This window comes from Trichosurus vulpecula, chromosome 3, assembly GCF_011100635.1.
Source record: "Trichosurus vulpecula isolate mTriVul1 chromosome 3, mTriVul1.pri, whole genome shotgun sequence".
Taxonomy (NCBI): domain Eukaryota; kingdom Metazoa; phylum Chordata; class Mammalia; order Diprotodontia; family Phalangeridae; genus Trichosurus; species Trichosurus vulpecula.
Window position 1 is genome coordinate 403,387,399 of NC_050575.1, and position 22,216 is coordinate 403,409,614.

The window sequence follows — 22,216 nt, forward strand, 5'->3', positions numbered from 1 at the left end:
AGAGGTGATTAAAGTGTTTCTTTTAATTGATGTGTTTGCTTACTTATGACTACAACTACTGATGGAATAGGGACCCTGATATTGGTGAATGATGGACTAGGAGCCAGAGTACTGGAGGCCTGGTCCATGAGCTGAGAGCTGATGGGTCAGGGGAGACAGTTCTGACTGAGGAGGGTTAGAAGGACTGTGATGCTGGAAAGCCAAAGGTTCATGGATCTTCAGCGACATCATGTGATGAAACCAAGACCAGATCCTGCCTCCATGTTCTCCAGTGGAGGAGGATTGAGTATGGACACCAGATTCAGGAAAGTGAAGCATGGACCTGAATGTTTATTTCTTCTTAATCTGCCTTTCATGAAGCTGGTTCTTTTTTCTCTCACTCTGGCTGGATTCTCAGTCTGAAAGTTTTGTTCATAGACTCTCAACCCAGACATATTGTATCCACATATTTGAAATATATAAATATATATTTGAAATAATATAATAATACTTTGAAATATGTCTAAAGTTTGCTTTAGGGGAAGTCTTACAAACCAGCTAGAACTAGAATTCATTACCAGGAAATTGGGGGTCCATGAACGCAGACAAATGTGATTGGAATTTAGAAGGGGCTTTGAGGCTCTACCAACATGGACCTCTGCTTTTCACTGGTTGTGATACTTTGGGGACTCTTTCAGGGCCCAGGCTGGGAGTCTGAGCCCATGCCTGGCCCTGGGGTCTCCCAGGACCTGATCATGCCATTGCCAAGTAATGATGGAATTCTTCAGGTTTAATCCAGTTCGATCAATTTGAGAAAACAGAGTCTCAGGACATCTTACCCAGTGACTAGTATACAGCAAGTGCTCAATAAATGCTTTTGAATTGAATTGAAAGGATTGGAATCTTACTGCAATCATTTCTTTTATAACAGATATCCTCACGAAACAAAACAGAGTCTAACTTTCATCCATCATCATCCTAATCCAAAGTATTGCTGGGAGCACCAAAACTCAATGGCAACTAAAGGTTGTGAACTGTCAACACAGCTTTTGCTACTAGGGTTCACTCTTAGGTCATGCAGCACTAAATCACTGAATGCATGTCCCATCAGACAAACTGAGACCTGGGAAAGACCTTAGCTTAAAAAGGGCAAGGTCTCCCACTGCATCCCAGGGCTATTTTCAGTCATTTTGATCTGCATATTGCCACTGGACCCAAATGGCTCTGGAGGAGAGAGTGAGGCTAGTGATTTTGCACAGCTCTGCCTCACTGAAAACCAATTCATTTGCAAGTCAAGATATCAACTTCCAGAAGTCATTGGTCCTCTTTGAGAACAAAGAACAAACATCACTCTGTGACCACGAGAAGAGCAGTGTTGCCCTCTCCTGGTCAGAGGGAGGAGTCAAAGGAGGCATTCTTCATGTTCCCCATCCTTTTCCTAAGTTCCAGCAACAAGGATACTTGGGGCTAGAACAGGGATCAGAAAAATCACCTAAGAGGGTGTTAAGGGCCAGGTGTTCATTGTCACTGTAGACATAGAGCAAAATAGCTTTGGTGAGCAAAGTTTGAAGAGCAAGAATTCACATCTAGACAGAAATGTCTAATTTGCAAACCACTCTTGGTTGGGTCTTTTAACCCTCATAACAACCCTGGGAAGTTGAGTGTTCCTATTAGCACCATTTGATGGTAGAGGAAATGGAGGCTCAGAAAGCTTATTTGGTTATAAAGATTCAAGGTGGGGAGGAGTCAAAGACAAGTTCTCATGAATCCAAGCACATTATTTTATTAGTGCCTTAGCTGATAAATATTAGAATTGATTGTGGAAAGGAGTATTGCTGTGCTGCACACACGCTCCAGATCTGGGCACAGTTGGCTCCTAATCATTGGATAAATATCTATCAGGACATTACATCTTTACTCTTCCTGATGCTTGCCTTGGGGGGAAGGGGCAACATCCTAGGCACATGCACAGAAGGTTTTACCTTCTTTCTCTGTTCCTGGGCAAGGGCTGTCCCTCATCTCTTCTAATGTCCCACTTCCTAACCACCATATTTCAAGACTCTGGAATTTCTTTAAGATGCAGCTCAAGCAGAGATTCATCTGGGCCATTTTCTCAGTCCCCCATAGCAGGAAAATTTTCATCCTGAGACAAAGAGGGATCATTTAGAATCTAAGAGCTTTGTGATGCTAATCATCTTCCATTAATTGGCCATGCAGGGATATCCCTGAGGATGGAGAGCAGGGATGTCGAGGATCTATATACTAAGAGGACTGTTGAACAGGTGATCGTCAGCCATCTCTGGGTAAATTGTGGAATGTGTACATGGTCTTGAGCATCCTTGGTGAGCAATGACCAAAAAGCCTGGTAGGTTTTACCCTTCTCCAGGACAAGGGACTCTCAGCTCTGGCCACAGGTTGAGTCTCATGAGAACCTGGACTTTCAATATAAGAATTAAGCTCTTTCTTCAATCTCTGGTTCTTCACACACACACACACCAAGAGTCCCAGGGAAATCCACTTAAAACTTAGGTTGGATCCATTTCTTCATTCTTCCCTGTAGGAAACACGGAAAGCTGCCCAAGGTACCATGGATTCTGGTACCTAAACTCCTTAAAGGGAAAAATACCCATGTGTTCATTGACAAGAGACTTAAACAAGGAATAGCAGTAGCACATGCACTATTACACTCCCCCAGGTTAGTGGGAATCCAACATCAGAATGTGAAACAATTCACAAGAAAGGAATTGGACATTACATCCCAGCTCTACACACTACACGCAATTCCTTGGGGCTCTCTATTTTTGGGCAGGCCTGACAGGTAGTTGGGCTGGCCCTCCTGCTGGGTAGTTATCTTCTCCAAAAGCAGGACTCTCCTGCTACCAATCAGCACTGTCTGAGGAAACCAGTGTCCCTGGATTTCTCAAATCCCAAGCCTACTCCAAGGTTGAGAAATCTATTACAAGATCCCACTTCAGTTCTCTATACTCAGAAAAGGGAAAAAAGAACATTCTCAGACCCACATAGGCAAGCTGTGTGTTTCACCTGCTGCTAGAGTGGAAAAAGGCCTTAACTTTACCCCCCACCCCTACAAGGAGGGCTCCAGTTGGAACTTGCTGGGTAGGTAAAGAGTGAGCATCAGAGGAATAGCAATTTCACTTACAAATTCCAGCATCTCTTCATCTCATTCTTATAGGTGAGTCAACTGAGTATCAAGGGGCTCATTAAGTGGCTCCCCAAGATCACAGAGCTAGTACCTGACTGAGATGAGAATTCTCTGGATTGAATTTGAGTACCTTCATGCAGAGTTCATTCTTGCTACCAAAACTCTATCTTTCTAAATACCTGTAATCTCACAGAGATCCCAGGTTGCCATGGATCACAGAACAAAGCAGTCTCAAAAAAAAGTCAAAGTATGCTTTACCCAAAGCAATGGAGATAAATCTAGGGAGCTTATGATGAACAGACATCAGCAGCCAATGGGGCAGACCCCACTGAACTTCCAAAGTCATCTCTCCAAAATATCCCACCCTGTCTACTGACTATTCCAATGTTTTCCAACACAATTCACCTCACTCCACAGTGCTCTGCCAAACTCCCACACTGGAAGTGCCACGGGAGTCAGTGATGGTCATTCTCAATTGTGATGGTCCTGTGCTCTGAGGGGATAAAATGAAGTTTCCTAAGGAATGACAGAAACAGGAATGTAAACTTCATTGTAAGCCTATAGGCAACTCTTCATGTAGGGGAATTGTGGGATGAACACTAAAACATAAGCTATCCGTCTATATCAAGCACTGGTCCCCTATTAAGGATATGGCTAGGAGAAGAGGCAGTGAGCCAATGTCTATATTAAACTAGATACCAGCATCCAGGGATATCAGCCTTGCCTCTTTCCCTAAAATCCTCACTCTTTACCCACTCCATGAGGTTCAATCACTGGGTCCACCTCACAGTAGGAGGATGGAGATGGGAAGATTTTTCAATGGAACTGGTTTCACTGATTGGCATGGCTGACAGGTTGATGATCTGAGGTTTGAAAGTGACACCCAAATATTCTGCTTCTTTTTAATTTACAAATTCAGTGAAATGAACTTCCATAAAGAATCCCATACAGGTACAGAGAATGCAGTTCACCTGACAGTGGGTGTTGTGGCTATGTCTGAGATGTCAGTCCCAGGGGATATAGGGAACACTCATGCAGACACACCCCATCTCACACACATTTCTAGGTTAAGAAACTTCTTTGTTCTGTAAAGTAGTTGCAGCCTTTGGGGTATCTAGATCTAGATGAGGGGGTGCTGGACCAGGTAATGGATGGTCAACTGATGAAAAACCATTTGGCTGCTGGAGTCGCAGCACGCCACCCCCATGTCAGCCTCTTACTGGGATGGTACAACCAGAGGTAAGATTCCTTCTTCCTAATTCTTCCTTTCTTCACTCTTCCTCATTCCTTCTTCCTTATTAGATAATTTTGAAAAGACCTTCATTTTATTGGACCAACAGATAAAAGGGTAGTTCCCTGCCTCCTCCCCCCCCTCCCCAGGCCTCTGAAAGTATCTACATATCAAATGAAATACAGGGACAAACCCCGAGTGTCTCTGGCCCTTTAAATGGAGAAGAGATCCAACCATAGAATTCGACACATGGAAAGTGCTTAATAAATGTTTATTGACAGACTGACTGATTAAATCTGAATGGTTTCTTTGGGTCTCTACAATAAAATACAAACCACTCTGTCATTTTAAAGTCTTCACCAGCTAGCTCAGCATCCCTTTCCAGACTAATTACAAAATATACTCCTTTATTTCTTCTACAATCCAAACTAAAGAGCTGTCTTGCTCTCCATCACAAGTGATATTTTATCTACTGTCTCCACGCCTTTATCCAGGCTATGCCTCATTCCTGAAATACACTCTACACATGGCTGACTCTGAGAATCCTTAGTATTCTTTAAAGCTGAGCTCAAGTACCTCCCATTATAGGAAATCTAATTTCCCTGGCTGCCCATGTCTCACTTTCCATATCAACTGAAATTACCTTTCTATAGGCTTCACTGTGGTTTCATTTCATGTAAGAAAACAATTGCACATAAGAAAATTCTTGTAAAGAAATTCAATGTAAGCAAATGTTCATACTTCATGCAAGTCCACTCCTGTGATTAAGGGCAGGAGAGTGAAGGAAAGAGTCAGGGAACATTGCGAGGATGGGGACCCAAGACCCCATTGAGATGAATCTAACAGCTGAGCCAATCCCCTCTTCTTTTCAGTGACAGAGGCTGACTAGAAGGCCCTTGAGTAGTAGTGTATGGTCTTGGGCCTAAAGGAAATGGACAGGGCCTTAGACCTTCACAGCACCAAGACATCCCTTAGGTGAGAGAAGAGAATCAGAGACACCCAGCAGAGATGGCCAGTGAATGGCTGTGACACTGCCACCTGCTCTCTTAGGAACTCCCCCATGCCTGCTGAGAGGTACACTCCAACCCACCTGACACACACATTAGCCTGAGTCAGCCTATAAGGCCACTGTCCTCCAGATGCAGGACACGATGAGTCTCTAACAGGGATGTTGCTGGGTGAGTCATGGTATTCACCTTGGCTCTTGACTAGGCCCGGGTCATAAGGAGCCCAGCCTTGTCAGACCTGTGTGGCCAGGGCTGGAGAAAAAGGAATCTAGTCTGTATCATGGCAGCCAGGTGGCTCAGTGGTTGGAGCTCTGGCCTGGAATCCAAAAGGCTCATGTTCCTGAGTTCAAAACTGACCTTAGACACCTCCCAGTTAAGTGAGCTTAGGCAAATCACTTCACCTTATTTGCCTCAGTTTCCTCATCTGTGAAATGAGTTGGAGAAGGATAACAATCCAGTCCAGGACATTTGCCAAGAAAATCCCAAGTGAGATCACAAAGGGTAAGACCCAACTGAACATTGGCAACCCAGAAGTTTCTATACTTTGCTACACAGAGCTAGAGTGATGCTTCCTCAACATGAACTTGGGCTCCCACAAGAGAAATATTTTATGTCAAGGCAAAGACATTGAGTGGACTTGAAGTGTCAGCATTTCCCCTGTTTAGATTTTCCCCTTTGTTTCCCAGGGGGCTGTGTCACCTCCACTCTGCCTTGCTTGCACAAACAGGGTTTGCGATTGACAAGGTTTTGTTAGAAGAAGGCGGCCTGGGGGATCGAAAGGGGACTCCCTGGGAGACGTGATCCTGCCCAGAGAGCAGGGACTACTCTGCCCTGGGGACCAGAGAGGAAGCAGCTGCTGCTCTGAGCTGAATCCCCTGAACAGCCTGGGGAGGTTTCTGTTCAGGGCTGAAGCACTGTGGGAATGGGAAGCTCTTAGACTGCTGACAGTAATAATCTCCAGCATCCTCAGGATCCATGTTGCTGATGGTGAGAGTGAAATCTGTCCCAGACCCACAGCCCCTGAACTAGGCAGACACTCCACATGCCAGATTAGCAGCATTGTGGATGAGGAGCCTGGGGGCTTGGCCTGGTTTCTGCAGATACTAATGTAAGAAGCTACCACCATTAAGTTAACCTCTCACTGGCCTTGCAGCTGATGGTGACTCTCTCTCCTGGAGATTCGGACAAGGAGCCTGGAAACTGGGTCACCACAGTGGTTCCTTGGGAATCTAGGAAAACAAAATTAGAAGACAGAAATATGTGAATGTCTAAGTTAAAGGATAGGAACAGGACAATATTTTGCAGACCCCTGGAATTGCAAACGTTTTGCAAGTATTTATACTTGCTGTGAACATAAAGCAAAAAGCCATCTTTCCCACAGACCTCAGAATGTTTGTTATCTGGGGCCTGGTCATGTTCAGTGAGCCCCTTTCTGCTTCTGTTGGGCCTAAGCGTATTCACTCACTGGATCGGGAGGCATCAGGTTTTTAATCCCTGAAAACCCATGATCTTCTAAACCCTTCCCTGCTCAGCCATGCCTTACCCTGAGCCCAGAGCATCATGAACCAGAGGAGCTGCCATGGGGAGACCATCCTGGCCTTTAGGGACCTGCAGAGAGAGCACTCAGAGGCCTGAGGGGGCAGAAGGAAGAAAGAAGCTTTGATATCCTGAGCAGGATTTACTACAGTCCCTTGGGTCTCCATATGCAAGAGCCCCAGGTCTAGTAGGAACCTCACCTCAGGGACCCTGTAAGCCACAGTGAGTCATACTGGCTGAGACTGGCTCTAGGGCAGGAATCTCTCTTTTCTGTCCTCAAATGTGTGACCTCAAGATCAAAGGCAAGATTATGTTTAATGACTGATATAGGAATGGTTGCAGCTGGTGGTGGATAAATGGAGGAAGGCTTCTCTGTGTCCCAGGACTACGTTCAGCACAACCACAAGAGAGCCCCAAGCCCTGGCAAGGTGGCAGAGATGGCAGGAGCTCACAGCCTGTAGGATTTGGAGGAGCCTCATCTGACTCTGCTCATGGACCTGCCCCACTACCTCCCTTTGCTGGAGGTGGTGTGATTTCAAGGAGGCAGTGAGGAAGGTCTGGCTCATGGCCAGATCCTAGCCTGGGCCCCTGGGAAAAGCCTAGTACAGCATCATTCTGATGGGAATGGGTTTTGTCAGTCACTAGATGACATCACTGTAGCTGTTCTGAGCATTGTGTAGCAAAAGGTTGGGTCTGCCCTTTCCACATTTTCCCATTTCAGACATGCACTAAAGGTAAGGACACACAATATGATCCACCCCACATCTTGGCTATGACTCTTTCTAGAAATGTAAATCTGGGGAAATCTGTGTTGTGTGAGACTATGCAGGTGAGGGTCACTGGCTAAGAAACAGAGATGGGGGACTGGATAGAATCCTTCACTTCTGGCTAATCACTTCTGTCCTGGGGGATTGTAAGGACCCCAGTTTGATTCACCTGCCTCCAGTCTCTCTGCTCTCCAATCAACAGCAAATGAATGCATGAAGAAGCGCTTATGTTTCACCTGCTTTTAAAAAAATACTTTCCAATTACATGTAAAAACAATTTTTAGTATCCTCTTTTAAAAATTTTGTGTTTCAAATTCTCTCTTTTCTACCCGGTCAGTGAGAAGGCAAACAACTGGACAGACATTATACATGTGTAATAATGCAAAACATACATTAACCATGTTGTGAAAAAAAACAGACAAAAAAGAAAAATAAAGTAAAACACGATGTTTTAATCAGACACCGACAGCTGAAAAACAAATTATTAAGCTGGGTACACAACAAAATACTAATGCTGAGGATGGAAAAGGAAAAGCAGAAACAGTCCATGCTCCAAAGGCACTCATGATCTAATAGAGGATGGAAAATGAGAGTCATAATAAGTATTATTACTATAGAGCTTGAATTTCTGACTGCCTTTTTTTTGCAAAGCACATGAAAATTTTAGCTCTTTTTCGCCTTATAACTGCACCAGGAGATAGCTGCTATTAGCTAATAGCACTGATATGTTGTATTACACCTTTTTATGGATGAGGAAACTGAGACAGTCAAACTTGAAGTGATATGGTCAGGGTCTCACAGCTAGTTATTGTCTGAGGCAGGATTTGAACTAAGACATTCCTGAATCCAGGCCTGGTCTCTAACCACTGTTGCACTTAGGATATATAAATATAGGTATTAATATATAGATCCCTCCTGATATGTTTTGGCAAAATAAGCTCCCAATGCCAAACATCCACCCATGCCACTTGGCATGTTCTTTACAGCTACAGCTCAGTTCTGGGGACTTGTCTTTAGCAGTCAGAGGTTAAGTAGTTGTTAAGGAACATGGCCAGCATGGGTCAAAATTAGTCTATGATCCTGGATCTCTTGATTCTCTGTCCATTTTTCCAGGCCAAAATTGATCAGTTCTCTGAAAACCCAGAACAATTTCTAGGGAAAAGGCAGAGGTGGTGATGTTCTGTACAATCAGTCAAAACATGACCTGGAGCTGACTGAAGCTCAGATCATGGTGTTCTTATTGCAAAATTCAGAACCTAAGTGAAGGAATTGGGAAAACCATTAAACCCTACAGATATAACCTGAATGACATTACTTATGGATAGGGGACAGATCAGGTAGATAGAATGCCTGAAGAGCCATACAGAGAAGTTCTTAATATTGTACAGGAGGCAACAACTAAATATAATCCAAAGAAAAAGAAGAGCAAGAAGGCAAAATGGCTGTGTGATGAGGCCCTACAAATAGCTGAGGAAAGAAGGAAAGGGAGAAGATATAGCCAAATGAATTTAGAATTCCAGATAATAGCACAAAAGATAAGTTTTTTTTTTAAATGAGCAATGCAAAGAAATAGAAGTAAAAAAATTAAAGAGAGAGACAAGAGATCTTTTTAAGAAAATTTGAGCTCTCAAGGGAATATTTCCTGCAAAAATGGGCATGAGGACTTCTGGAGCCAAGAGGGTAAGGTGGGCTCTTCCAAATTCCCTTTCAAACAACCTCACAATAATAGCTCAGAACCAATTTTGGAGCAGTGAAGCAGATTACCAGCCTAGGACAGCTTGGAGGGTCAGCAAGAAAGGTATCTTACTATAGTGCAAGGAAAATGCAGTTAAGTGGGCAAGCCAGAGGCAGGCTTCACCCTAGGGGACCATGGAATATTTCAGGATAGTCATGAGGGACCTTGGGATTTCAGAGAAAAATCCAATCCATTTTTAGGGCTTCACACACTATATGAAATATGTGATATCTAGTGAGGTATGTGCTACAGGGAGAGGCCATCCCTCATTAATTAGATCCATAAGTTTTATCTCCAGGAAGATTATCCTAATGTACACATTGGAATACATAATGTACACAGATTTATGAGCTCCAGGTGAAGGCCTTCCCACAATTACTGCTTTTATTAGGCTTCCTTCCAGTGGGAATAGTGATATCTTGTGACCTGCCTCTTCCAGGAAAATGCAAGTCCTCTTTGAGCACATTCATAAGGAAGACATGATCTCCGTCTGCAGACCTTCTCAACTGAGTCCACATAGGGCTTGTCCATAAGGCAAAATTTCTGATGTCTAACAAGTTCTACAGTCCATCTGAATGTCTTTCCATATTCATTCCAGGAATATGATCTCTACCACATGTGAATTCTCATGGGAAATAAGGAATGACTTTAGCCTGAACACATTTCATACTGATTATTTTAATATGTCCTCTAGAATGAATTCACTGATGTGAGAGAAATGATTATTTCTCTCAGATTAATAACCAATTACTGAATTAGGATTAAGCATTTGCCATCTTTCCCCTTCCTCATTCAGAAATCAGCCCCTGCAGGTGATTCAGTCAACCTTTGAAAGGCAGGAATATTAATGATATGAAACCTCAGACAAGACTTAGCCAACTGGGAAAGTTTAGATCTGATCAAAAGGTAAAGACATTTTACTCTAGGTGAATTCAGGCCCATTGTGTTTTAGTCAGACAGATCTGGAGAGAGATCAGTCTCTCTGTGCAAGATGGAGTCATGAACCATATCCCCCAGTCACTCAGTAGAATATGTCCACCGCTCATTATGATACTCATTCTCATTAGGTTTTAACCAATTAGAATCATTTCACGTCTATTGGTTACACCCAGTTATCTAAGCACATAAGTGTTGATAGGCCTCCATGATTCCTCTTTGGTTGACATGAGATAGCTAAACAACCATTCTTCTCTTAATTATTCAATAGCAATAATTAATTAAATCCAGAAATTATGTCTCTTGGTCTTTGCTTGCATCACATTTGTATGGTAAAGTGAGAGTCTACATAAAAGTTTTTATCACTTTAGGTTGGTCTCCAGTGTGCATTCTCTTATGTGCAGTAAGAGTGACGCTGTGTGTAAAAGCCTTTCCACACTGATCACATTCATAAGGTTTCTCTCCAGTGTGGATTCTCTTATGTGCAGTAAGAGTGAAGCTGTGTGTGAAAGTCTTTCCACATTCATCACATTCATAAGGTTTCTCTCCAGTGTGGATTCTCTGATGTGCAGTAAGTTTGGAGTTGATTCTGAAAGCCTTTCCACACTGATTACAGGCATAAGGTTTCTCCCCAGTGTGGATCCTCTGATGTGCAGTAAGTTGGGAACTGATTCTGAAAGCCTTTCCACACTGATTACAGGCATAAGGTTTCTCCCCAGTGTGGATTCTCTGATGTGCAGTAAGTTTGAACTTGATTCTGAAAGCCTTTCCACAATGATTGCATTCATAAGGTTTCTCCCCAGTGTGGACGCTCTGATGGCGAGCAAGATTGGAGCTCTTTGTGTAAGCCTTTCCACACTGATTACATTCATAAGGTTTCTCCCCAGTGTGGATTCTCTGATGTGCTACAAGTTTGGAGTTGATTCTGAAAGCCTTTCCACAATAATTACATTCATAAGGTTTCTCCCCAGTGTGGATTCTCTGATGTGCAGCGAGTCTGGAGCTCTGTGTAAAAGACTTTCCACGTTGATAACCTACATACGGTTTCTCTCCAGTGTGGACTCTCTGATGTACAGCAAGACTATTCCTTAAATTGAAAGTCTTTCCACATTGATTACATTCATAAGGTTTCTCTCCAGTGTGGATTCTCTTGTGTACAGTAAGATTAGAGTTTTTTGTGAAAGCCTTTCCACAATAATTACATTCATAAGGTTTCTCCCCAGTGTGAATTATCTGATGTGCAGCAAGTTTGGAGCGCAGTGTAAAAGCCTTTCCACATTGATTACATTCATAAGGTTTCTCTCCAGCGTGCATTCTCTGATGTGCAGTAAAACTATTCCTTAAATAGAAAGCCTTTCCACACTGATTACATTCATAAGGTTTCTCCCCAGTGTGGATTCTCTTATGTACAGTAAGGTTAGAGTTTTTAATGAAAGCTTTTCCACATTGATTACATTCATAAGGTTTCTCCCCAGTGTGGATTTTCAGGTGTGCAGCACAACTGGATCTCTCTGTGAAAGCCTTTCCACACTGATTACATTCAAAAGGTTTCTCTCCAGTGTGGATTCTCTGATGTGCAGCAAGACTGGAGCGCAGTGTGAAAGCCTTTCCACATTGATTACATTCATAAGGTTTTTCTCCAGCATGGATTCTCTTATGTGCACTAAGATTGGAGTTATTTGAGAAAGCCTTTCCACATTGATTACATTCATATGGTTTCTCTCCAGTGTGGATTCTGTAATGTACAGCAAGTGTGGAGCTCTGTGTGAAACCTTTGCCACATTGATTACATTCATAACGTTTATTCCCACTGTGGATTCTCTGAGGTGTAGAAAGTTTGGAGATGATTCTGAAAGCCTTTCCACATTGATTACTTTTATAAGGTTTCTCAACATTGTGGATTCTCTGATGTTGAGTAAGGTTGGAGCTCTGAGTAAATGCGTTTCTGTATTTATCACATCCATAAGGTTTCTCCCCAGTGTGGAAGCTCCGATGTACAGCAAGACTAGAGCTGCAACTCCAAGCCTTTCCACTCTGATTACATTCATAAGGTTTCTTGTCACTGTGAACACTTTGATGCATAATTAAGGATGAGCATTCACTAAAAGGTTCAGCACATTCGTGACACTCTGATTTCTCTCCAGTATGAATTTTTTGATGGCAAATCAGGGATGGATGTTGAGTCATGTCTTTCCAACACTGATGACAATTACATGATTTCTTTCCTGTGTGGATTCTGTGAAATACAGCACAGATTTTTCTCCCAGTGAAGTTATTGGGACCATCACACATGAAGCTTTCTTTGTGAGTTTCTTTCACAGAAATCCTTAGCTTTCCAGTAGTGTCTCTCATTTCAGGGCTAATCTCTCCTTCTACAAGAAACAAAAAGTAAGAAATATATACAGAGACACCTGTACACACTTATATAATTATAAGCATTTCCCTCCATTGTAAGAAAGTAAACTAACTGATCTATACCCTACTTCCCCAGGAGAAAAGTCTGCAATGTGAAATGGACAGAATGAATCATGTGAAAGTGCCATTAGCTCCCATCCGCAAGATAACTTAATGAAGACCTTCACACAATCACATGGGATCCTCAGAAACACCTGTGATACTGGCAGACCCAGCATTCTTCTTACATTCTCAAGTGAGGACCATGAGCTCAGAATGGCTGAGGGACCTGACCAATAACCCTGCAGCTAAAACTAGACCTCCAACCATGCAAATGGGGATGTTCTGTCCATGGAACTACATGGTCTTTCTCTACTGCACTTACTTTTGTTCTGTTTGTCTAAGAATAAAAATATTTCATTTTTACATTATTGACTCGTCTCTCCCTCTCTTTGGGTCTTCCTATTCCCTGAGACACAAAAAAAATATTGAAATTACGCCAATTCATAACCCTACAATGGGGGCTTTAAGTTCAAGGGAAAAGAAGAGTCAAACAATGTGGCAAACTTCACTGTTGCCTTATTTTAAGAAATTTCCATGGCAACCTGTATCTTTGAGCAAACACCACCCTGATGAGTCAGCAGCCAAGAATTGGGCCAGATCCTCCACCAGCAAGAATATTAAGACTCAGTGAAGGCTCAGATGATAATGAGATTTACTACAAATAAAATATTTTTAAATTAAAATATGTACTTTTTAAAAACAAAATAGTATTGTGCATGTCATAGGCAACAGCTTATTGCAAACACAACTTTTATATGAACTGAAAAACCAAAAGTTCTGGTGACTCACTTGACTGCAATATTCACTCTATTGCAGAGCTCTGAGACTGGACCTGCAATATCTCTGAGCAGTACTTGAAATTTTTCTCATTCTTGTTTTGATTTTGACTCTTTCTTCCATAATTTTATTCTCCTTAAACTATTACTAGCTTCATTCCTTGAGTTCCCTTATATCCCATTGTAGCCCATTGAACTAGATGTCTTTCCATTCCAAACATTCTCCTTTCACTGGATCAGCTAAGACCAAGGTTCCTGATCTGTTGCTTCTTCTCAACCATCTCCATGTTTGTATGCCAGACTGAGAGCTCCTTGACAGCAGGGAGTGGCTTTTCCCTTCTTAAAGCTTGGTGAGGGGCCTAGAAAACTGGAGGTGCTTATTGACTGACTGACTGGGCCCAAGGCTGACACCAGGCCCCAGCTTCTACCTCTGGTCTGTCTTATTTGGCAATGCAAATTCTGGCCTCGGCCCTGTTTCTGTCTCTTTCATGCAGCTTATCTCCTATCTGAGTGATCTTTTTCTGGTTCTAACACTGATGGCACCTAACCAGACCCACAGTGAAGAAGCCAGAGACTTCTTTTTAGGTTCCTGAAGTATCCCATACTATGAAACACCTGAGTATTTCTACTTCCCACTTCCCCAAACTCAGAGTGCCTGTCAACTCAATGAATCTGGCCAATGATTCTCCAAGAATGGGCCAAAGATTGAGCCTCAGAGATCAAAGGAGGGAGACAAGGTGATGATTTATGTAAAGCAGAGCCTTGGATTAATTCTAAGTCAGACAACACCCTTTGCTACTCCTTAGATGCTGCTGAATGGAAAGAGAGAAAAGCATAAAACCAGGCTGCCTGGGTCCACTACAAATTGAGGCTCTGTAATTTCAGGGTGGACCTCACTGTGGTAAGGTATCCTTTGACATCTCCCTAGGGTAGCTAGGTGGTGGGGTGGAGAGAGCACTGGATAGGAAGACTCAAGTTTAAATCCAGCCTCACATAGCCTTACTAGCTTTGCAACCCTGAGTAACTGACTTAGGCCTCTTCGCCTTGGTTTCCTCATCTATAAAATAAGCCTGAAAAGGAAATGGCAAATCACTCTAGTATCTTTGCCAAGAAAAGCCCAAATGGGATTATGAAGAGTCAGAAATGACTGAAAACCACATAACTGGCTCCCCATCTCATTCACCACAGTGGCTTTTCCACTTCTTTCCATTCTTCCCCAACATTCCCTCACTACTTCCTCCCACAGTCCACCCCTCGCTCATCTTCTCAGCAGAGAAATATGCCTTGTATGTTTTTGTTGAAAAAACTGGATTCTTTTCAAGAGCTATCATATTCTCATTTGCCATATATTAAGTACTTTTTTTCCCTTTTTGACACCAGTATCAGATGAAATGGTCCTCTTTCCGCTAGCTAAAGCAACTCCTTTCCATGTGTATATCATCCCATTCGAGGACATCATCTTCCTCAGGATGCTGCCTCTCCAGAATTCCCTTTTTTGCGACTTTCTAGTCTCTCCCACACTAATGACTCCTTCCCTACTGCCACAAATAAAACCATTTCTCTCTAATCCTCAAAACACAATCACTTGATCCATTCAACCCAAGAGATAGTTTCCAGTATCTTTCTTCCATTTCTTGGCTAAATAACTGGAGATGCCTAGCGACAACTGGTGTCTGCACCTCCTTTCCTCAAGGTTTCTCTAAAATTCTCAGCAATCTAGCTTCCAATTTCATTGTTCAACTGAAATTCCTCTCTCCAAAATTACACAAAACCTCAAAGTTGCTAAATCCACTGACATTTCTTCACCCTCTTCCTTCTTGCCTTCTCTGCAGCCTTTAACAATCAATCACACTCCTCCCTCTCCCTCTCTCTCTCTCTCTTCCTGTTTTAGTGACACTCCTCTCATTTTTCCCCAAACCAAAGTCACTATCTTTCCCCAACCTTGCCATCTTCCAACTTTCCTAATGTTCTCCCAGGTATTCTCCTAATCCTGCAGGTTCACGCACTCTTGACCCCCATATTCAATCTGCTGCTCAGTCCTCTGATTCCACCCAGGTAACATCTCTCGCATACACTCTTTTCTCTCCCAACACTGCTACTGCCTTGCTTCAGGCCCAAAACACCTCATACCTGAAGTGTTACAAAAACCTGCTACTTGCTCTAGCTGCCTCAAGTGTCCCCCAACTCCAGTCATTCCTCCACCCATTTATCAAAGATCATCTTCCTGAAGTTCTTGCTGACCATGTCACCACGTCCTCAATAACTTCCAGTGCCTCCCTGGGAAAAGGATCAAATATGAAATCCTCTCTATGGCTCTTAATCACCTACCCCTCTCCTACTCTGCTAATCTTCTTTCAACTCATATCCCCACCAAACATGCTATAATCCAGTGGTATGGGCCTTCCTTCTGTTCTGTGAACAGGACACTCCACCAACTGACCCTGTGGGTTTTCCAAGCCATCTCAATACCTAGAATGCTCACCCTGGCTTCCCCCAAGCTCCAGCTAGAGCCCACCTTCCACAATAAGCCCTTCCAGTCCTCCTTTACTTTAGTGCCTTCACTCTCTCAACAAGCTCCAATTTGTCTCATCCATAACAGGTTTCTACATTGATGTGGGCATGTCATCTGCCACAACAGTCTGAACTCCAGGAGAGGAGGGGAAGATCCTTGTATCTCCTTATATCCCTGGTGCTTAGCAGAGGGTCTAGAACATGGCAGGAATTTGATAAATGTTTACCAACTTGAAGAAAGTGTAAGAAAGAGCCCATATTGGAAAGCCTAACCCCCCTTTTCGACTTGCAGGAAGTTCCTTGCCCTCACTTTCCAAACAATGACTTTTGTTAGGATCACAGATGTATGACTGGGAGAGAGCTTAATTGCCATGGTGTCCAACTTCATCAGTTTCCAGAAGGGGAAACCCAGACTCAACAGGATTTAGTGTCTGGTCCACAGACCCACTTCTAACAGTGTCTGAAAAAGAATTCCAACTCAGGTGTTCTGGACCCAAATACAACACTTGCTTTGCTACAACACTGAGAAGCCTGTTGTACTCACACCTCTCACATACCTGCTTTCACTTCACTCACCTGGACAGCAGTTCCTCAGGCCTTCTTGTTCCAGCATCCATGGTGATTTCCATTCCTCAGAAAAAATCAAATATTCTCTGGGAACTGGAAGCCCTGAGCATGGAGAACCAGTGATAAGCATGGAGAAACACTTGGAATTTAGTTCTCTTTAGGGGAAACAGTGTATATACAAAGCTACTCCATTTTGAGAATCATTCCACCATATTAACACATATCTGACTTATTACCCACTTAATGGTTGTAATTCAAGTAACCAAAGTAGGATGTGCCAGATCAGCCTTGAGCTCCAGCAAATTAGGCCTTCATAAATCAGCTCTGGCTATGTCTACTTCTCAACTCCTATCTCCCTGGAACCTATAAAAACCTTGCTACTCCTCATTCAGGGAGTCACTGCCCCTTGAGGAACTCAATAAATCTTAGTTAGTCAAAATCTGATTCTTGGCCAATCTGTTCTTCCTGCCACTGCAAAGGGCATGAAAGCAAGGAGCACAGGATGCTTCCCAGAAGTCCTTAAGTATGGTTTCCACTGCATTTATTTTGGGGAGCTTTGGGGAGATGTGGGGGAGAAAGTCATGGAGCCAATGTGGAATGAGAAAATTTGATCTTGGTGCTCCTTCTTCATAGGAGGATGGACTCATTGAACAATTTCCATTATCTAGAAGTTAAAGGCAGCTGGTAGTGCAGTGGAAAGAGCCCTGGGCCTGAAGTCAGGAATGCCAGGGTCTAAATCTAGCCTCAGGCAGTTTACTAGCTGTGTGCCTTTGGAAAAGTCACTTAACCTCTGTTTGCTTCAGTTTTCTCAAAGGTCAAAAGGGGATAATAATATCACCTAGTAACATATTATTGTAAAGAAAGCACTTAGCACAACAGCTGGTGAACAGCAGGCAAAGAGAAAGCCTTATTCCTTTCCTTTCCCACCATCTGTGCTGGAATGTGGAGGCAAAGGAAAGGGAGATTAAGGACAAATGTGTCAAGCTAGGTACAACTAGGAGTTGTGGGCTACAAATTGGATGCTTCTCAAAAAGAAGGATATCCTAAATACTTGGCCCTGCCCAAAAAGGAACTGATTGCAAAGAAAAGCCAGTCAAGCAGTTTTTAGAGATTTGGCAGACAAAATTCATGTCTAGGAAGAGCCTGGACTAAATAATCCAAGTGAGTAGTTCTACATCTGAGATGCTTCAACACTGATCTGATCTTTGACCTCATGCTACCTAGAACTGGTAAGAGACTCAGGAGCTTCAGGAGCAACGAGGAAACCTTCATGTTTTCTTCACACAATGTATTGACCTTTCATAGGAAAACCAGGCAGCAGGATGACCCTGTCTCTTGGACACGGAAGACCAGCACTTTTCCCTTTCTAGTAACTGATAAATGCTCCAAAGTTAGCACACAGAGGGATGAAGATTTTCCCTTTCGTAGCAGACTCAGAATGGCCAGGGGAAATGTCCTTACCCAAGGAGAGCAGGTTACAGCTATTCTCCAGCATGACCTCCTTGTACAACTCCTTCTGAGGATGGTCTAAGAGGCCCCACTCCTCTGGGGTGAAGTCTACAGCCACATCCTGGTATGTCACCAACTCCTAAACCAGCAAGAGTCACAAGATTTAGTCCTGAAAAAGACTCCAAAATTCATGCAGTCTAACCCTTATCACATGAAAGGAGGAAAGTGAAGCACAGAAAGGGGATTTACCTAAAAGTCATATACTGGTAGAGTATCAGAATGAACACTTCAAACCATCATCACTAATAGCTCAATGAAATATTGGGAAAAGTATTTGATATGATCAGTTGGAATAAAGTGGTGAAATGTCTTACTATAGAACGAGTCTCTCTATTGCATCTGGGACAAAGTGGGTATTTGATCTGTGAGGGAGAAGGATCTCCGAAGGAGAAAGAGAGAAGATGATGTGAAACTTCTTCCTTATCAGAACTGATAAAAGCAATACCATATAAATAAAATTCTGTGAATTTTGTGAGAAACTGCCAAGTACAGTATATTCTGGGGGGCAGGGAGGTACATGATGTTTGATTATAGAATACAGAGGAAAGCAAAAGAAAATATCTAGTTAATTTCCCAAGACCCTCAAAGTCCTTCTGGATAAAACATGAAAATGATTCATCAGACACACAAATTACAATCTGGACTGAACTGAGGGAGATGAGACTTTCTGTCCAAGTGAAAGAGAGTTATCTGTTGCTACACTGAGGGCTTGAGGCTACCTGAATATTCTATGTCATAGCGAAAACATCTTATGCCTTCACTTTCTGATTGCTTTCTTTTGTTAATAACATATTTCCTTAGTGTAATATTTAGTTACATAGTTGGTCATTTTTATTGTTTTTTGTGCTCAAAGTGGACCAAAATGACATCACTCTGTCGGGGTTAAAGTACAATGTGTCTGACCACAGATGATCAGACTAATTGAGGCCTGAAGGCTCTGCCACAGGTTGGGAACAAACACTCCATGTGAACATTTGGGGTGGAGATAGCTCTGAATTTGCACACCTCACCACTGTTTTGAGCTACAGTACTTCTGCTTTGCTACCAAGAACAGTACATTCTTTGATGTGGGCAACCTACGCTGGGTGGTCCTTTGCCAGGGTCTCCCATGCCTGACAAGTGATCTGAGTTCAAATCCAGCCTCAGACACTAGTCATATGACCCTATTTGGTAAGTCATTGAACCTCTGTTGGCCTCAGTTTACTGAACTTTGAAATAAAAAAAAGAGAACACGTACCCTATAGGGCTGTTGTAAGATGGTCAAAAGTGGATTAGGGGGAGAAAGTAAGTCACTCCATTGTCTTTGCCTTTGAGCCTGATACTTCTTTGACAAGAACTGAGCATTTCCTTTAGTGCTGGCCTTTCTACCATTGGAAAAGAAAACTCCCAGAACTTTGAATAATTCCCCAAACTCAGCCCTTTCCCTATATCCAATCAAGGAAAGTACTAGGCCCTTAACAAATGCTAATTAACTAACAGCTAAAGAAGGTACTCTTTTCTTGGGCCTTTGACCATGTGCATGTGACCCAGAATCCAACTTAACCTGTTTTCTTGAGTTACCATATATTCCAGAAACACAGGACCAGAGTACGCAGGAAGCCAGGAATACCCCTGGCCCCTGATCACAGTATTTGCTCCTTTCACCCCTCACTGTCTCCTCAGTGTGGCCTTCAGAGTAAAACCAACTACAAGACAGGGGCCAGTCAGTGTGCACCAGACAGATGCACCAGACAGAGCTGTGTGTGCAGCTCACACCCTGGAGGATAAGCAGAGCATCCTGTCTTCCAGGTCTGGCAGGGAGATCTTGGTCAAACAGGCAAAGGGGGAGAGGGAAGCAGTTCTATGGATATGTGGGGAAGGGGTGTTAGGCATGGATAAAGGAGCAAAGACAAGTGAAGTGGTCTTCCTTGTGACAGAGATCATGAAAGAAAGCTTAAAAAAAGAGGGCAACAATTGGGGTTGGGGGTAGGGTGTAGTTAGTGACTGTGATGCCAATATGCCATGAGTTCACAGTACAGAGAATAGGGTGGTGTTGTGACTACTGTTTTCAATTTCCTGCCTATTTTTGTAAAGAAACAATCCATAGGCAGGGGATTGTCAGCCTCACAGACAACGCTCTTTATTTATGGAAATGGCCTCTTTTGTGGATGTTGGTCATGGTCTGTAGACAGGGTACACTCACCTGGGGTAGGGGTCCACAGCTCCCAGAGGCCATTCCCTCTGGCTCCATGCTCCCTTCTTGGGCCAGGACTTGGTCTTCTGCAGACTGAGCAGGGGAGGGAGAAGGATCCCAGGGATTTACAGAGGGTGAGGTCCTGCCTTCAGGACAGAGAATGAAACCTAGAGGTAGGGGCCAGCTTGGAAAAAAAACATGGTCCCACCTTCTCCTACTCCTCCTCCTTCCCCTTCCTTTCTTCCCATTTTCCTTCAGACAACCAAAAGGCTGAAGGGGCTTGGGATCCCAGAAGGGACGAGAACAGTCAGAGCCTCAGTGGCTCCTTAGTCAGAGCTCTCCCTCTGACTGCCCGTTGGACCTGGACCCCACAAGAGCCACCCAGCTCCAGAACTTTCCCACACATCCCCAGCTACATACTCAATAATCCTTTCCACTCTCCCTTCATGGTGGCCCTTTATCCTTGCATTTGGAGATTCACTCAAACCCTTCACTTGTCTTTCACTCAAGACAGGATTCCTGGGTCCCTGCAGGTAAGGTTTGAATATTGGGAAAAGGGGACCCAATCTTAAATCTGAGGAGGGTGACCCCGGACTTTTGGGAAGTGATTGGGAGTCTGGAAAGGAGTGAGCACCGGGAACCTTATCCAGTCACCAGGCTAGGGAGGGAGGATTGCTCCACGTAGACACGGAGCTGGACTCGCCACAGGGTCAGAGGAGGAGGATGAGACCCAATGGTATAGACAGCCGGAAGCCAGCAGGTCTGTGAGGGGCTGAGTCAGACCTACCTGGGACCTGCACCTACAGGGCTAGGGTCCAGAAGGCAGAGATCTCAGGTCCAAGTGAAGACAGGGTGATCTCAGCTCCGAGGGAAGAAGGCAGAGACAGCTCAGCTCCAGGGAAGGCAGAGAAAGTTCCGCAGCAAGGGAAGAAGGCCAAGCAGTCTCAGTACAAGTTCCGGTTTTCGGCCAGCCCACTCTGGGAGGGTCCTCCCTGCCTCTGTGGCTCCCGGAAGTGCTGTTTCCTCCAATCACACCCGGGGCCAGATGCTTATCACCCTCTCTTCCTCTCCTCCCCAAGCCCTGCCCTCCATCGCCAGGAATGCCTGGGCTGGGCGACCGGGATGGCTTCTCTTTGGCCCTAGCCCACTCCCAGTCCTCCAAACTCCACCCCAGGGCGTGGCCACCACCCAGCAGGCTGGTCATCTCGGAGAGCTCCTCCTCTCCCATCACCCTACCACCTGATTCTCATTGGAGAAAATACTCAGGATTTTAGAAGTTGGGAGGGGGAGAACGAGGGATGGCGTCAGTTGCGTTAGTACATTTCTCCTAGTTTAAATTAGAATATGGGATCATTTAAAGTCATCCCAGCAGGATAATTGGGATGTTTGACCAGCTAAGGGCAGAGCCACCCTTAATGTGAAGTACACTTAAAACTTGGTATTTAAGGGCTCGCTTTTGTTTAGGAGCTGAAGGAATAAGAATTAAATGTAGCTGGATCAGAATTCCCCTTGGCTCCTCTCTCAATCAGCCCAGAGGGTCAAACCCTGAAGAGAATTCTAACCAAGATAATCAAATGAATTGATGTTATTTGACAGCAATTTTGTTTCATGTATTAACATTGTAACATTGTGTATGTTGTTCTCCTGCTCCAAATTTTGCTCATTTCGGGGAACCATCATATAAATTATGCTCATAGTTTGAAGGAAAAAAAAGATATCGAGACAGATATGCAATTGTACCCATAGAAAAGGAACTTGTCTAATGACAGTGTTTCCAAAGTGTTTTCTATTTAATTAGGTATATTTTACTTTAAAATTAATAATAATAATTTAATCTTTGAGAAAAGTACAAAGGACCTGGTAAATTCT

General features: G+C 43.6%; 1 protein-coding gene across 1 annotated transcript; it reads right to left on the minus strand.

Moving 5' to 3' along the window:
* Positions 1–8,115: 8,115 nt before the first annotated feature.
* Positions 8,116–21,283, minus strand: LOC118844449 (zinc finger protein 420-like). Its single transcript, XM_036752341.1, has 5 exons — positions 21,135–21,283; positions 20,357–20,493; positions 18,127–18,253; positions 16,675–16,767; positions 8,116–12,726 (listed from the first exon to the last, which is right to left on the minus strand). The coding sequence occupies exons 2-5, from the start codon at positions 20,402–20,404 to the stop codon at positions 10,700–10,702; spliced, it is 2,295 nt and encodes a 764-aa protein (XP_036608236.1). The 5' UTR covers positions 20,405–20,493; positions 21,135–21,283; the 3' UTR covers positions 8,116–10,699.
* Between the last annotated feature and the right edge of the window lie 933 nt (positions 21,284–22,216).